Below are 15,232 nucleotides of genomic sequence, written 5' to 3'. Positions count from 1 at the left end.
GGGCAGCATGTTGTGCTGTCCCAGTGAACCGAAGGCTTTAAGCTGGCTTTTCAATGTTACATCATCTTATGCAATACACTCCTGCTGACATTGATAGAACGCACCTCTTTGTTCTCTCCCCCCCGGTTCATTTCCCTTTGAACGCAGTCCAAGTGGGACTTAGCTTCATCACTTTAAACAAAAAGAAGGATTCTCCTCGTGAGGGTTAAGAGCTGCTGAATCCCCCTAACCTATTGCAGTGATGAAAGCGATTTCCTGCCTTGCTGGAGATGGTTCCAATTTCACATTTGCTCAAAGGAGCTTCAGATTTTTACAGAGCATAATGAGTCTTTGAAATAAAGCTCCAGTTGGCTATTCCTTTATCTTAAACTCAAATTACTAGAGGATCTCGACTCCCTGGTTGTAGGCAGGGGCTCAGAGATGGTCCTACAAAGTGAGGTTCTGGGCACAGTCCGGAGATGTCAGTGTCCCAGAAAGGCCACGTTACGACGCTGTCACATATAATTGCATGCTCACATAGGGAGGCAGACATCCCGGTACCATGTAAGAACCCAAATAGAGCAGGGAGAATGAAGAACCCGGAATGTAATTATTAATTGTGGGTAAAAAAAGCTCAGCTGGAGTCTTTGTCTACGGACCTTCAATCAGTAGTTTGATTAGCAGAAAAGTTTGAAATCCACACTTACTAGCTGGTGGGAGAGGAGGGAGTTGGGGACTAGATGTTCACATGTATACATTTATTTTAAATATAAGCACCAGAATAGTGAGCATTTCACCACCACAGAGAAATTGTTCTTGCTTATAGGCATGAAAATGTGACTCTCAGGGTAACCATGTTCCCCTATTTTTACAGCAGTCATACTAACAGTGGGCTTGTCTATATGAACACTTAGTTTGCAGCAATCTGAGGTGTAAATCTTCCTCGCAGTAAGTGTGCATGTGGACCACAAAGCAGCTTAAACTGCGGAGTAAACAGGCCAATCAATGGCCTGTCAGTTCTGTGTGCTTCAGTGCATTTGATGCTGACAAAGTACTGGGACTGGCCTACCAGAGCCCCTGGACTGACACTTACTCTTTTCATCGGCTGCTTTTACCCATTCATAGCCTCACTTTACTGCGCTCCTCCCGAAGAAAGCAGCAAAGTGACCTTGTGTTAATAGAACAAAGATACATTCACCCTGACTGCAGCTCCTCTGTGCTGCCATTACGTTTTGACTTGTTACTCTTGCAGAAAGTTCATAAGAATGCTGTCAGACCCTGCTGTGTTGTAGCATTTCTTGGCTGCCAGCCACTCATTAAGAGGGTATAAATTGCTGAGCTAGAAATGTTAAATGAGGCAATGCTTGTGAGCACTCAGGACTGTTAGAAAAGCAGGCTACTCGCTAGCATCTTACATCTTTCCTGAAAGTGAGAGAATTGACACTGTCTAATCAGCTGAATGAGAGGTTTAAGAGAATAAGCATTTTAATCGCTAACGTGTGAATGGCACTATGAAAACTAAAGCATTTTCCTGTGTGATTGTGCATCACTCCCAACACTGCCACCAGAGAGGAGCTGCTGACCCCCATCTTCCCCTTGCTTGCTAGTCTTGTATATTCCCACCAGCTCTGCCTACTGACCTGAAGTGGTGTCAGTTGAGCCAGTTCACTAATTTTCCTTAACATGGAGGCATGGAATGTGAGTTGTTCCAATAATCAAACATCTTGGGTCATTAGCACTAGTGTTAATCCTGTCATTTTCAGAAGGTCATAACAAGTTTTGAGTTATTGTATGTCTGACCTATTTCCAAGTTCCGTGTTCCTTTGGTATTTGTCTTGCTCTCCTCCTGCTCTGTGCATCAGGTGTCCTCCAGTAGACTGATCCCAACCAGAGTGAATAGAGAGGACTTGAATCCCCTTGTAGCAGACTCTCTAGGGCTAGAGAAGCAGGTGAGGATCACACACAGTGCTTGGGCATACAGGGTGGAAAGCTTTTCTGCCCCATCTTGTGCTTCAGAATACTAGTTACTTGGCTCCCCCAATTCATGGACTTAGCCTGATGCTAAGGTAGCAACCAAAAAGCAGGGAACAGCGTAAAGAAGAAAATAGCTGATCCTGAGAAACCTTCAGTGCGTGAAGAGAAAGGTGCCCACAGAGACACTCTTGCTGAAGTGATAGAGGGGTGCCGAATGTTTTCCTGACTAAATCTGAGGTGGTGCTGATCTGACTGAAGGTGCAGGAACCTGGTTAGTGAAGCAGAAAGAAAATTACCATTTATGCTGAATTGAATTCAATGCCCAAGCTCCCAAGGTTGCTCCATTCTCCTAAAACAGGATATAGGAAACTTCCACTGAAATCAGTGGAAGCTGCCCATATTGAGCAGCAGAAGAGGATCCCAGCATTTGGTGAGATATGTGTGCATTGAGCCCTCTTGAAATAGCTGGATGGTCGAATGCACGGATTCTCAAACTGGGGGTTGTGACTCCTCAGGGGGTTGCGAGGTTGTTAAATGGGGGTTGCGAGCTGTCAACCTCCACCCCCAACCCCGCTTCGCCTCCAGTATTTATAATAGTGTTAAATATTTTTTTTAAAAGTTTTATTTTAATTTATAAAGGTGGGGGAGGGTGTTGTACTCAGAGGCTTGCTGTTTGAAAGGGGTCACCAATAGAAAAGTCTGAGAACCAGTGCAAACTCATTGTATTTGACTGATGCAGGCCCAAGATGCTGGAAATTGAGTTCACAGACAGCTGCATTGGACTGTGCTGTTCTGTAGCCCAAGTACCAAGAAAGGCAATGAGCAATTGTAGCAGTCTCACTCAGGAGCTGGTATTTGCTGTTGGCTTTGGGCCTGGCTTTTTGGCCATTACTGGGCTTTCTTTGAGTGTAAGAACTGGAAAGCTGGCTTTCCTCACAGTGCTTTGCCTTGCTGGGTGTGTTCATGCACCTCCACGCAGTAGCCAACACCAGATTATTGTAGGTTGCAGTGTTGGTGAGGCCAGGCTGTGCTCAGATGCTGGGATTCTGAGGCTTGGATCCAATATCTGTACTGGAATATGAACATTGTCTCTAAATCAATATAATGCTCTCTCTCAAATACATACCTCTCATTTTACGTCTTAGATCTATTTTATGTTTGTTCTATTCTTGCCAGCCACACGACTCCAGTGAAACACTGCAGCTTAACTGAAACGCCACGAGGGGACGGCTTTCTCTTGGTGTCTGTTTTGAGGCAGTATCGTAAGCATATCAGTCTCCCAATATTTGTCAGTTTAGATCATATTTGAGGCTGACTGCTCTGGTCTACTAAAGGTGCATGAATATTCGTAGTGAGAGACCAGTTTGGCCTGGACAAATTAGGGATAGACTATGACTCATTTCCCTAGTGTAGGATATTCCCTCCCTGAGATTCACAAGGAGATTTCTTTCCAATTCCATTACACATGTTCATTGCAATGTGCTAAAGGCCATTGTTTGTTCTTTCCCATTTATGTGTAAGCTCCACTCATTTTGCCGATCAGCTCAATGCTGAATCCTTTTGGAAATCCCCACTAATTTTCTCCTTGCATCAAATGCATAACTTACACTGCCATTGACACCAGTGATGAATTTGGCCCCTTGTATCAAACGTTCTCTGCTACATAAAATGAATAGTGCTGGTGAATATAAAAACAGGCTAAGTAGAAGTAGCTGTTTGTTGCTTGTAACGAGCACATAGTTTAAGCTTGACAACACTGATATTAAGCCACTCTCCTCTATTCGCCTCTGCTGCTTATGTTTATCTTCCAAGGCTTTAGCGTTAGCTCTCCTGGTTCCTGACTTGTTCAATAAAGTCCTTTGTCCCTCTGTTCCATATGAATGGTATTTGCTATTGGTTTATGGCATGGGTATTTCAAATGCCATTTGCAACGGCCCTCATCTTTAATACATAGGTACAGCCCTCAGATGCTACAGGTCCCAGCCTGCAGTGGTCCCTCTGGTGACTGTAGTCAGTGTTGTTTGATGCAAATTGGGTGTAGTCCTTCAGCTCTTGGCCAGTTTGCCGGTGCATCTTACGGTTCGGGAAAGACCAGCTGCTCCAATGAATAGAGGCCTTCTTTTTAATCCACCATATTGACTAAACTGCATAAATAGCATTACCTTTCCAGTGGCTGCTTCCCTTCAGAACCCACCCCAGCGTATGCCCGGGTACTCGGAGGAGCATTCGACTGTTTGAATTTTCAGGGAACACAAGATTTTAAGCCGACGTGATCAGGGCCTAGATGTTTTCACTTTTGAATTTAGGATTGTTCTTCTCATGACTGCTTCAGTCTCTGCTCAACTTCCCTGCACCCGTCTCCATGATACAGCCTTGTATCTAGCACATGCTGTGCCTCTGTTGGACTGGCTAGTGGCTGGTCCTGCTGGAAAAAGGAACCTGGCAAGTCCTCAGTCACTTCCTGTCACTTGAACTTGGCATGTGTATTGCCATTCGTGGCATAATACGAATATCATCTCTGAATAATGGCTGATATTCAGCTAGTGTCTGTGTTGCTCTCACTGCTTTTCCTTTTACTGTGTGTCTTCCATGTTTTCCTTCATCTTACTTTTCCCCTCTCCTGTAGCAGCTATAACTGTACTAATTTCATCTCTATATTGCCCTGGGTCCATTGATTTCTTTTGTTAATTGAGAATGCTTTGTTCCTAGTATGCCTGCTGTTTAGGGTGCTATTTAGTGCAGCACTGTTCAGGAAGAAATATATTTCTCTATTTAAAAACGACTAATTCATTGGGAGCTGGGTGGCTTTGGGCACTGAATTTTCACTGATTGAGATCGGGGCTCAAATTTAGCTTGGGTGGCTGAGAGAAGAATTGAGTGGTGATCTCGGCGGGGATGCACGAACACATGCACTTTGGCACAACTGGTAGATGACCAGGCACCAGTGTAGAAGATGCTGCTGTTCAGGGTGGCAGAGTGGTGAGGGGCACAGGATGGAATTGCAGGGCTGCAGCAGATGCATTGATAGAACTATGCATGTGCTTTAGTCTTAGTATGGGGATGGCTGGTACTTGGGTAGCGAGTCAGGCAGATCAGAGGACTGTAAGGTACAGGTTAGCCTTCCCTTTGCTGTTGGAAATAGCTCTGCAGGCTGGAGAGTGAAGGACAGTAGAGTTAGTATGTGGTGCAATCTGTATTTTTAAAACTCCTCGACGCAGCTCTACTACAAGAACCTGCTTTACTACACAAAGCTGCTTTTGTTTGGGCAGGAGGTCATGTGAAGAGGAAGAGTTAGAGATTCTTAGTTGCCCCTGAGCTGCTTTCAAAACCATGGTCCCTGTGGCCATTGAGTCATTGATGTCAAACACTCTTAGTAAATTGTAAGGAAAGTTCAGGTACCGTGTCCAGGGTTACCATGTGTGGCTTTCAAGGACAGTAAAATGGAACACAGTCTACAAGAGAACGCTGCCATTCTTAATAAAACCGCTGTTTAAGTGGGTTTAGCCTGTAGCAGAATGGACGGTGCCTGAGGCTTCCTTTCTAATGCTTCAATGTGTTGTCCAGCCTCTTGTGTGCTTTCACATCTCTCCACTTCGCTCACATTGCTGTTTTTTTTGTGTTTTTTTTTTTAGTGTTTGTGAACTAAATTCACACTTGTGGCCTCTTATATCCTTGGTCTGTTTTGTCTGTCTTTCTGTCCACTCCGTGTCTCACTCTCTGCAGAACCTCCACCAGCTCAAACAGATTCACACCCTGAGGCAGATGAATGAGCAGCTGTTGGCTGAAAACAGGGCCTTGACCCGGGTCGTAGCCAGGCTCTCAGCGTCCACCGAGCCCCCAGAATCAGAAGAGCTATAGCTTCTTCCCCTCCAGTTCACCTCGCCTCCTTCCTTTATTCCAGGCAGGTCTTTACTGTTATTGTCTGAACTGTCCCTTGCCCCTTTTAACTCTTCATGAAGGTGTTTGGTAAGCCTGTGGCTCAAAACACAGCATGTGGCAAAGGGGTGGTGGGCAAAGGATTCTCCCCGCACACTCTTAAAAAAAACCAACCTTCCAGCATGACATAGTTCTGTGTTTGTACCCAGAGTTTTAGAGTACACTGCATTTGGCTTCTCTGCTCTCTGCCCCACCTTGGAGATGCTGGCCTCATCGCTTTTGCAAATAACTCATACTCCAGGGATGCATTTTCCATGTGTGGGCTTGAGATTGGAGAGCATCGTGCTGCGTAAATGGAAGACTTCAACCCCTCCCCCCTTTTCTCAAAAACTCCTGAGCTGAGGACACAGTAGGGGCTGGAGTGGATAACAAACTGCTACTCAAAACCAGAATATTTGTCCTCATGCTCTCCTGGGACTCTTAATGCTGATAAATGGACGTGTTACATTGAGTCTGCCAGCACCATCTATTATGTCTTAAAGTGGGAGCATTTATTGCAGCATGTAATTGATCATACCAGGTACTATGAGTCGCTCTTATTTCACCTTGGTAGAGCTGTATCAGAAGTCAGTAGCTAGCAACTAATACTCACTGCCTGTGACACCAGGATTATCTGAAGTCAGCATTAACGTCCTGCTGGGGACACTGTGAATAAGCATTACACATCTCAGATGAGAGAGCTGTTTATAAAAGTCTGGCACTTAGCAGTTGAAAGCTGTGTTCTTTTTAACTTTACTTGTATAAGGAAACCGTTTGTCCCCCTCTGTGTTTTGAAGGGCACTTGTTGACTGGGACTTTAATGCAGCATTTACAATATCCCCCAAGCAATCTGTTTAAAGGTTAACATGAGCAGGTAGGAGGCATGCAAGATGCATTTGCTTTTTCCACAATTGTTAAATTTACTGCCGAGCAATTACTGTTTGAAAGCCCCAAAGTTGTCTGTTTCGATCAGCTTTGAGCATCACATGCCATGCAGTTAGGTCTCTTCTGTCATGCTTTTTCTTGCTCAGTGTTAAAATTAAGAGAACTAAAAATGTAAATCCTAACTGTCCCCTTCAAGTCTGTCAGTCTTGTGCCAGGTTAGTTCAGAGGTACATGGGCACACTCAGATATAACTAGGGAGGCAATGTGTTCCAGTCCTTGGAGCTAGGAGACTCATTCGTATTAGAAATAAGGTACAAATCTGTAACAGTGTGGGTGATTAATCATTGGGAGAAACTACCAAGGGAAGGGGTGGAGTCCCCATCTCTTGAGATATTCAGATCAACACTGGATGTCTTTCTAGAAGATGCACTTCAGCTAAACCCAAGTTTAGGCTCAGTACAAGTGTACCTGGGCAAAAATCTCTGGCCTGCGTAAGAGGATGTCAGACTAGATCAGGGGTCGGCAACCTTTCAGAAGTGGTGTGCCAAGTCTTCATTTATTCACTCTCATTTAAGGTTTTGTGTGCCAGTAATACATTTTAACGTTTTTAGAAGATCTCTTTCTATAAGTCTATATAATATATAACTAAACTATTGTATGTAAAGTAAATAAGGTTTTTAAAATGTTTAAGAAGCTTCATTATAAATAAAATGCATAAATTAAAATGCAGAACCTCCCCCAGACCGGTGGCCAGGAACTTGGGCAGTATAAGTGCCACTGAAAATCAGCTTGCGTGCTGCCTTCGGCACGCGTGCCATAGGTTGCCTACCCCTGCACTAGATGATCTAATGGTCCCCTCCTGGCTCTGCTGCTGACTCATTTATGACCTTAAACAGGAAACCAAACCTTGGTTTCCCATCTGGATAATGAAAAAAATGGTTACCCTCCTTTTTAAAGTGCCTTGATCAACGAATGAAAACTGACAAGTATTTTCATCCCCATTAACCACTCCATATGCCAGGGTGATGGTGCCATTTCTCAAAGGGTTTTATTTAATTTTCAAAAAATCCCCATCCCTTCGAAAGGTCTCCATCACTTTCTCTTTCCAGTCACACCCTCACTTGTACCTGACAGGTGACAGATAAGTGAAGTTCATATGCAATACTTGCACATGTAGGATTCGCTTTACCATATTGTTACACCAGTCAAACAACGCTGGAAGGGATGTCCTGAGGACTGAATTCCCGCTGCTGTGTTGGTTCAGCTCGTTCACTTTCAGTATTGTATTGACCAGAAAAGTGTTCAGCTGTCTGTCCTAGTCATTGTCAATCTGCTTTGTGTCTAACTCACTTTACAAGACTCCAGTTTGCTTTACAGTGAAACAGATAGGGAACTGGTACATTCAGCAAGTAAGGGTGAGGAGGGGGGATGGTATTTTAAAAGCTTGGCTTTCTGCAGTCAAGCAGTCAGGTCTGTTCTACTTTCAGAAGCTCCCTTGGGAGTAGTTGGTTTCTTTGTGCAGGGCTGAACCTTTTTAGAAGTACTTGTTTTATTGTTAAAGTTGCATTCTTACTGGTGCAATAAATCACCAAACCTTGGTGGACCTTGCTTGTAAAACGTGACCAAGCTCCAAGCTTCCAGTAAGCAGTTAATATTGAGACACTGCTATGTAACCTCTTTCACTCCTTATGGGAACCCATGACAGATTTACCTGTTCCCAAACCAGGAGACACCAACTAGAGGGTCCCCCACAGCCATCTGGATTTGTTCAAGACTTCACAATACACCAGAATCCACCAAACAGAGATGTAGAGAGGACACCAGCTTCTGGGAAGCTTTGCTTGTCTGGAAACTGAATCCTGACATGCAAACAGGAACTAATGTGATTAAACTGACTAGGTCTGTTGACCCAGCAGTTTGTGTATGGCTGTGCTGAGTCTTGCTTGGGCTGCAAATTGAGTTGGAAGGCAGGAGAGAAGCAACCAGATACCAAATGCTTTCCCCATGTCACATGGTCTCTTGGGACTACAGTGATGTACGGTGTCCTCCATCCACCTAACAGTGGCAAGTTACCGTATATACTCGTTCATAAGCCGAATTTTTTTAGTAAAAAAGGGAAGCACCAGAGAAGGGGATCAGCTTATGAACGGGTATAGAGAGGGAGAGGTGGGACACAGCCCCTCCCCCCAACAGAGGGAGCAAGGAGAGGCAGCAGAGCCAGAAGGGAAGAGGCGGGGCCAGAGTCTCTCCTCTTCTGGCCACATTGCTCTCCCCCCAGTCTCCGAAGCATCTGCAGCTCCGGGGCTGGCAGGCTGCAGCCATGCTGCTCGGCCCCGCCCCCAGAGCACGCTGTGGCCGTGCCACCTGGCCCAGCCCACTGGAACATGCTGCAGCCGCGCAGCCCAGTCTGGCCCGCCGGAGCAGGCTACGGCCATGCTGCCCAGAGACATCCTCCCCTGGCCCGCCCCAGATAAGGTGGGATGGGATGGGGAGAGTGTGGGGGTCCCGGGCTAGGGGTGGGATCATGTGGGGGGTGGTCACAGGGGTTACTCCTGTGACCCCCAGCTTCTCCCCCCCAAAACATTTCCCCACCAGTTGCTGTCCCGACCCATCAGGGTAAGCAGCTGGCGCACCGGGACACTTTGTTTACTTAGGTTTACCTCCGTGCCTGTGGACGCGAGGTAAAGAAACCATCTCGACCCACCAGCAGCTTATCCTGATGGCCCGGGAGCCAAAGTTTGCTGACCCCTGAATTATAGGGTCGGCTTATGAACGAGTTATAAAAAAAAATTCCATTTTTACTTATCCATCTTGGGGGGGTCGGCTTATAAACGAACCAGCTTATGATAGAGTATATACGGTAGTTGGTTTTTTATTGGTAAAACTGACCTATTGCTTAAATGCCAATAAAAATAATCCAAACAAACGCTTGCCTTTCAAACCAACACACAGACCAACAGCACAACCATTAAAAACAAAACAAAAGATCACTCGTTAAATCCCCACCCTACCCTTGGTCTCCACAACCACATTACGCGCACCTCCTTCCCTCATACAAACCATGCAGCCTTTAACTCAGACAACGTGGCATGGTTACCTTCTCTTTGGCATGCTGAATGCCATTGTGCAGTGGTAGACGTTTGTGGGGGCAGTGTAGATTTGTAGTTTAAGCCTGCTTTGTTGGCTTCACTGTTAATGGAGGGAATTGCTTAAGTGGAAATAGTGTGTAATAGTGTGTTTCACTCTTGGGAGTTGTCTGTTGGCAGCAGTGTTAATGTAGGTGATCTAATGAGGAAGTAGGGTTGTTTTTTTCCAGTAGCTGTTTGTGGTATGAACTGAGTTTGCATGTTAGCTAGTGAATTCTTGGCTCCTTATGGGTGTGCTGGATTGTTCCACTTGAGCCAAATAAAAAGATTCTTAAAGATTTGTGATTTTGTTTGGGGGACTTTCCCAGGTTTTTAAAATCCATCTCAACATTGATATTAATTGACATGGATAACTTATCAGTGTTGCCTATCGTTGTCCTCAACCTATCCAGTTTTCAATCGATTGTGGCAGCCATGAGTCCAGCGCTTAATCTATACCAGTGTGATCCATGAGAATTTTTTCATAGCACAGTTTAGTGTAGACAAGACTAATCTTGTTGGATGTAAACTGCCCTGTCCTCTACCTGGAATTTCTGACTTGGCCATTTAAAGTTGACCTACAGGGGGGGAAATGGGTTTGTGACCCTTTCAGCTTTGTGTGGCCATACCTGAAAGGCTTTGAAAACATACTGTTTACCCCGGAGGACTGGTGCAATGACATCCCAAGAGGGGAAGGGAATAGTCCGCTACTGTTTTGATTTTAACACCTATTAACTGAAATTACTAATGAACACTATACAGGAAGGAAGGATTTGCTCTGTCAATGTCTTCCTCCTCCTTCAGGTGCAGTATGAAAGCTTGCAATACACAGCCCTCAGATCCTCCAGAAAAGTCAGGGATGACCAGACTTGCATCTGATTTTTTACTAAGGGCTTGTCTACACTTACCCAGGGATCGACGCATCGGCGGACAATTTAGCGGGTTTAGTGAAGACCTGCTAAATCAACCGCAGATTGCTCTCCCGTTAACTCCTGTACTCCACCAGATCGAGAAGAGTAGGGGGAGGCAACGGGAGAGCATAGTGTGGACGCTATTAACATAAATCTTTCCGGTCTCCTTTGTCTATCATAAAGAGGCAAAAACAGGGCATGCACGTAACTTTCTAAAAATACTTCAGGTCACCCTCAGTCAGTCTGTCAATCGTAACTAGCCATTGGCAATCAATTCACGATCTAATGATCAAGCTCTAAAATGATTCCCTCATCCTAGCCCTGCCTTTGTCCTGCTGCTTAACTCATTTCATGTAGTGCTGGCGTAACTTTAAGAAAGAATGCTGTCTCCGAACCTCCCACTCTGGGTCCTTTGGCTTGTCCAGAGAGCTGCCTCCGTGGCCGCACCTGTTCCCATTTCTCGAAAGGGCTGATCAGAATTGCAGAGGGTTTTGGAAAATCTCATAAATGTGCTGACTGCCCCCAGCAAGCAGCAGATGGGAAGTGTTCGGTACTGAAAGCACTCCGCACTCATCCCCTGTCACTCCAGCTTTGAGTCTCCTGGACTGCTGTAATTCACTGTGTATGTTCCTTTCCACCGGCCGCTGGCTCCCATTAGCCTGGTGAGGCTTTTGTGATGGTAACAATGAGCTGTGTAACCCTTCCCCTGCCTTTGTCTTTGTGCAGGTTTTGACAGAGCTGAAGTCCGACAATCAGAGGCTGAAAGATGAAAATGGAGCACTCATCCGTGTCATCAGCAAACTCTCCAAGTAGGACGTCGGAGGGAAGGAAGGAAGGAGGGGGCTTCTCTGCACAAGCTGCCAACCCTGCCACCCAGCCCCCAACCGCCTCTTGCCCTCCAATCAAAAGTACAGCAAGCCTTTCAGCCGTGGGAACAATGCGCCTCGCACTCCCCCGTCCCGTCCCCTCATTGTACATTCCCTTAGCACCCCTCTGAATGCACCCCCAGCCATTTTATTATTTTAATTTAAGCATGTCGTGGTATCTTGGACATTTTATTCAAGGGGAAAAGAGACATGAGAGCTGGGTTTGAGCTGCCAAAACTTCCTGCCACAAACCCAGCCTTGTCCACATTGGACTCCAGTCTGGAGCAGAGAAGCTTCTACTGTAATAAGCGATACAGAAATGACTCTGTAGAAGTGATCCGACGGGTCCAGAACCTTTGTAGCTGGGGGCAGGGGGACATGGGCGGGAGTTGTCACACTGAGGGTGTACGTCAGCTGCCCACTTGGCGTTGGGGGTCCGGTTACAATGTGATGCTGTGAAAGCCACGGGGGCTCGTTTCTGTGACAGACTGTGACGACAGCTGCTTTGCACGGAGGCTCTGTTCTCCTGTCATCCCAGTAGCTGACTCTATTTAACGTACGATTTTAAATCTGTTTGCTATCTTCATTTCTGAATCCCAGTTTCAGACCCACCCCCCCGCCCGCCCATTGCCCATGCTTCATTTCTGCAGCCCAGGCAATCGTGGGTCACTCTGTACTCCTTCCACAGTTGCTGTCTCGGTTACTATCCAGGTAATAGCATCTGCTAATTGCATCTGGGCTCTTTCCTCTTGGGATAAGATTCATTGCTGATATTGGCCGGGGTCTCTGATGAAGGAGAAACTGAAGCAGCAGAGGTCACCTGCTGCCCTCACATGCACATGTAACAAATCTGGGTTTGAATATCCATGCAGGGAGGTACGCATGCACAAATAACCAACCCCCATCTTCTTCCAGTAGCAACAGAATGAGCATTTGTCTGTTAGTGTTACTTACAGGATAGCACCCTGCAAAGTACTCGGAGCAGATGTCTGGTGTACTTGTTTTAATTTCCAACAAGAGCAAAAACGAATGAAAATACAGGTGTATTTTGAGTTGGCTTTAAAGAGGAGAGGGTGGAGAGGCTGTATTTGGCTACAAAAAGGATAGCCCGGCCTTTGATGGCAAATCCTGACACAGCTAATACAGCAAGGTTGAGAAACCTTAAGCAATGATCAGTTGCCAGCTCCATGTCATTAGAGGGTGTAACTGTTTTCATTTAATAGTGGCCAGAATGAGCCAGTTTTGGGGTGTGTACTGGTAACCAGATCTGTGGGGTAAACTGTTTTGATTGCTGGAAGCTAGCAACAGGATTTGACATGGATGAAAACCTCAAAGGGCTCTTTCATGTCCTGTGTACTTGGAACAATTTGGAAGTGTTCACTTCCAAGGGCATTAAGAAGGTGACTCCTCCAGATGTTACACACGTCTCTTTCTAGCTTCCAGTGGAAGCCGGGCATTAACTTGTTAACACATCTGCTGAGTCTACCATTAGAGAACTACTTGTGGTGGGTTCGGGAAAGGACCCTCCTTGTTCAGAGATTCCAGCGCTGGCGCAGAAGATGTGAGTCTAGCCACTATGTTGACAGGGACAGATGAGTAACTTGAACATGGATATTATTCTCATCATTGCTCAACAGGGTAAAGTCTAACTTTGTCTTTAGCATCTCGGTTATTGCATCAGTAGGTGTTGGCCTGAGGCAAAGTTTCTTATCTCCCTTCTATTTTTTGTATCCAAAACTTGGTTTTGCACCTACTCTCCAGCTCCTGTGGTGCATCCACCATCCTCTCAGCTGAGCAGGATGACAAGACCCACTTCGGAGCCTCAGTGGCATTGCTTGTGTGTGATGCGAGACATCACTTTTCCTCCGAATGCATTGAGTTGTTGCAACTGCAACACATCTAGTCCAGAGGGGAAGAGATCAAAGCCAATCATGGCACCTGGGCCTTCTGCATAGCACTGTCTCTGAGCCAGGGATCCATTTTATTCCTTCTAGAACTTCATAGCATCCGGAATTAAAATGGGCAAATGCTTATCTGGTTTAATTCCTCACACCTTATCCAAACGCTGCTCTCCTCTAGTAAGCACTTGTTCTCTGGGGTTTTCCCCATCCCCCTGGAATTTTCATTTTATGGCCCACTGCTTGCTTCAGTTTTGGACTGTTAAGTCTAGATGTGACAGGAGGTTGCTCACTTCCTATGTATGTGGAGGTAGAGGTTCTACACCTGTCAGTGGGCTACGGAGAGCAATGCCTTTCAGCTGGCTGGTATGCTATTGCGAGTCTCTCATGAACATGTTTTCCATTGGACAAGAACCACTGTCTGTTTTTTCAATACTCCAGTCTGCAGTATTCCATTCTGCACTATGAGTTTGCCACTACCTACCTGGACCATTAAAAAGACAAAATTCAGGGAATCCTTCTTCTTTACTGCACTTGATCCTAACGAAGAATCTGCAATAGGTAATATGGGATGCAAGAGGCATGAATCTCATGTAGTACCGTGTGAAGCCAAGACACTTTAAATTAGGTGTCTGTTTAGCACTAGGTTTATCATCCTAATCTCTGTCTAGGCTAGAACTCAGAACAAAAATTTAATGTCATTGACTAGCCAGAGCTACAAGCATTTCATAGTGATACAATGCTGTTGTACACCAACTCGGTCAGAATGTTTCTTGGGCTCAGTTGACCTTTGCTGACTTAACTATCCCACTGAGGAGATACAATGCAAGACACACGGCTTTCTACTCTCAAGGCAGAGTGCAGTTTTTTTAAAATGTTCCCTATTTTAATCCATAGCATTTGCCAGTGGTCTCCCCTAGAACGCACTAGAGCTTTTTCCAAGCAATTGCTTGGGGGTGAACCCATTTTTATAACTTGCAGCTGCAATAGCTGAGGGACAGTTTTAATGTGCTTCTTAATTTATCTAGCAGGCTTTCCTGGTAAATTATTTCCCCATAACAAGCAGAATTCACACCTGTCTTTTTAACTGGCAGTGAAATCTAGAGAAGTGTTTCTTCTGCATAAAAATTGCTCCATTTTCTCGGCATGCAAGGATTAGATTTTAGCCAGGTTGTATGCAAGGATGACCTAGCATTGCAGTGACTCCTAGAATTTTCTCTGTCAAATAGAAATTTGGTGAGGAGGAAAACGTGGAAGTTTAGATCTGTGTGTTCTAAACACACTTGGGAAAGGTGGAAAGTGCAGGGTGTGTGAGAATTCTGTTTAAATTGAGAGAGGAGTCCTCTGCCTCTTACAGCTACTTTCCCACCCACAAAAGACTTGCATCAAAGCTGAACTTCAGAAATACCCTCGCACCTTTTGAAGTGCTTGCATATCTCTTATAAATCCTTATGCTGCAAGCTCTGTGCAACTCTGCCTTTGACTAGCTGGGCCATGTAGGCCACAAAGGGCCACAGACATAACCTGAAATGAGGAAGAAATGTTCTTGAGTGGGTTTGTTTCATTGCTCACAAATTGGGAAACCAGGGTTTATTGAAGTGGGAGCGAGTCTGTTTGTCAAAGGTGAGTTTCGGGTGAAATCGAAGGCTTGCTAAGAGGGGTACCTGGGGTGTTGGAGT

The 15,232-nt window shown here is 45.5% G+C and overlaps 1 protein-coding gene across 7 annotated transcripts in view; it reads left to right on the top strand.

Annotated features, from left to right (window-relative positions):
- PPP1R12B (protein phosphatase 1 regulatory subunit 12B) overlaps window positions 1–14,521 on the top strand; it is a 157,939-nt gene extending 143,418 nt beyond the window's left edge. For 3 of the 7 annotated variants that reach the window (XM_026654370.2, XM_026654367.2, XM_024218070.3), the window contains one exon: window positions 11,516–14,521. In XM_026654370.2, the coding sequence (XP_026510155.1) occupies window positions 11,516–11,602 (87 nt within the window). In that variant the 3' untranslated portion in view covers window positions 11,603–14,521. Of the gene's footprint in view, window positions 1–1,841; window positions 1,929–5,676; window positions 5,855–11,515 lie in introns of all 7 variants that reach the window. The other 4 variants (XM_026654368.2, XM_026654365.2, XM_026654369.1 and 1 more) reach the window with 2 other exon arrangements.
- Window positions 14,522–15,232: the final 711 nt, after the last annotated feature.

Source organism: Terrapene carolina, unplaced genomic scaffold (genome assembly GCF_002925995.2).
Source record: "Terrapene carolina triunguis isolate 2854851 unplaced genomic scaffold, T_m_triunguis-2.0 Scaffold191, whole genome shotgun sequence".
Lineage (NCBI taxonomy): Eukaryota > Metazoa > Chordata > Testudines > Emydidae > Terrapene > Terrapene triunguis.
Note: the sequence above shows the minus strand (reverse complement) of the source record. Positions and strands in the feature narration are given on the sequence as shown.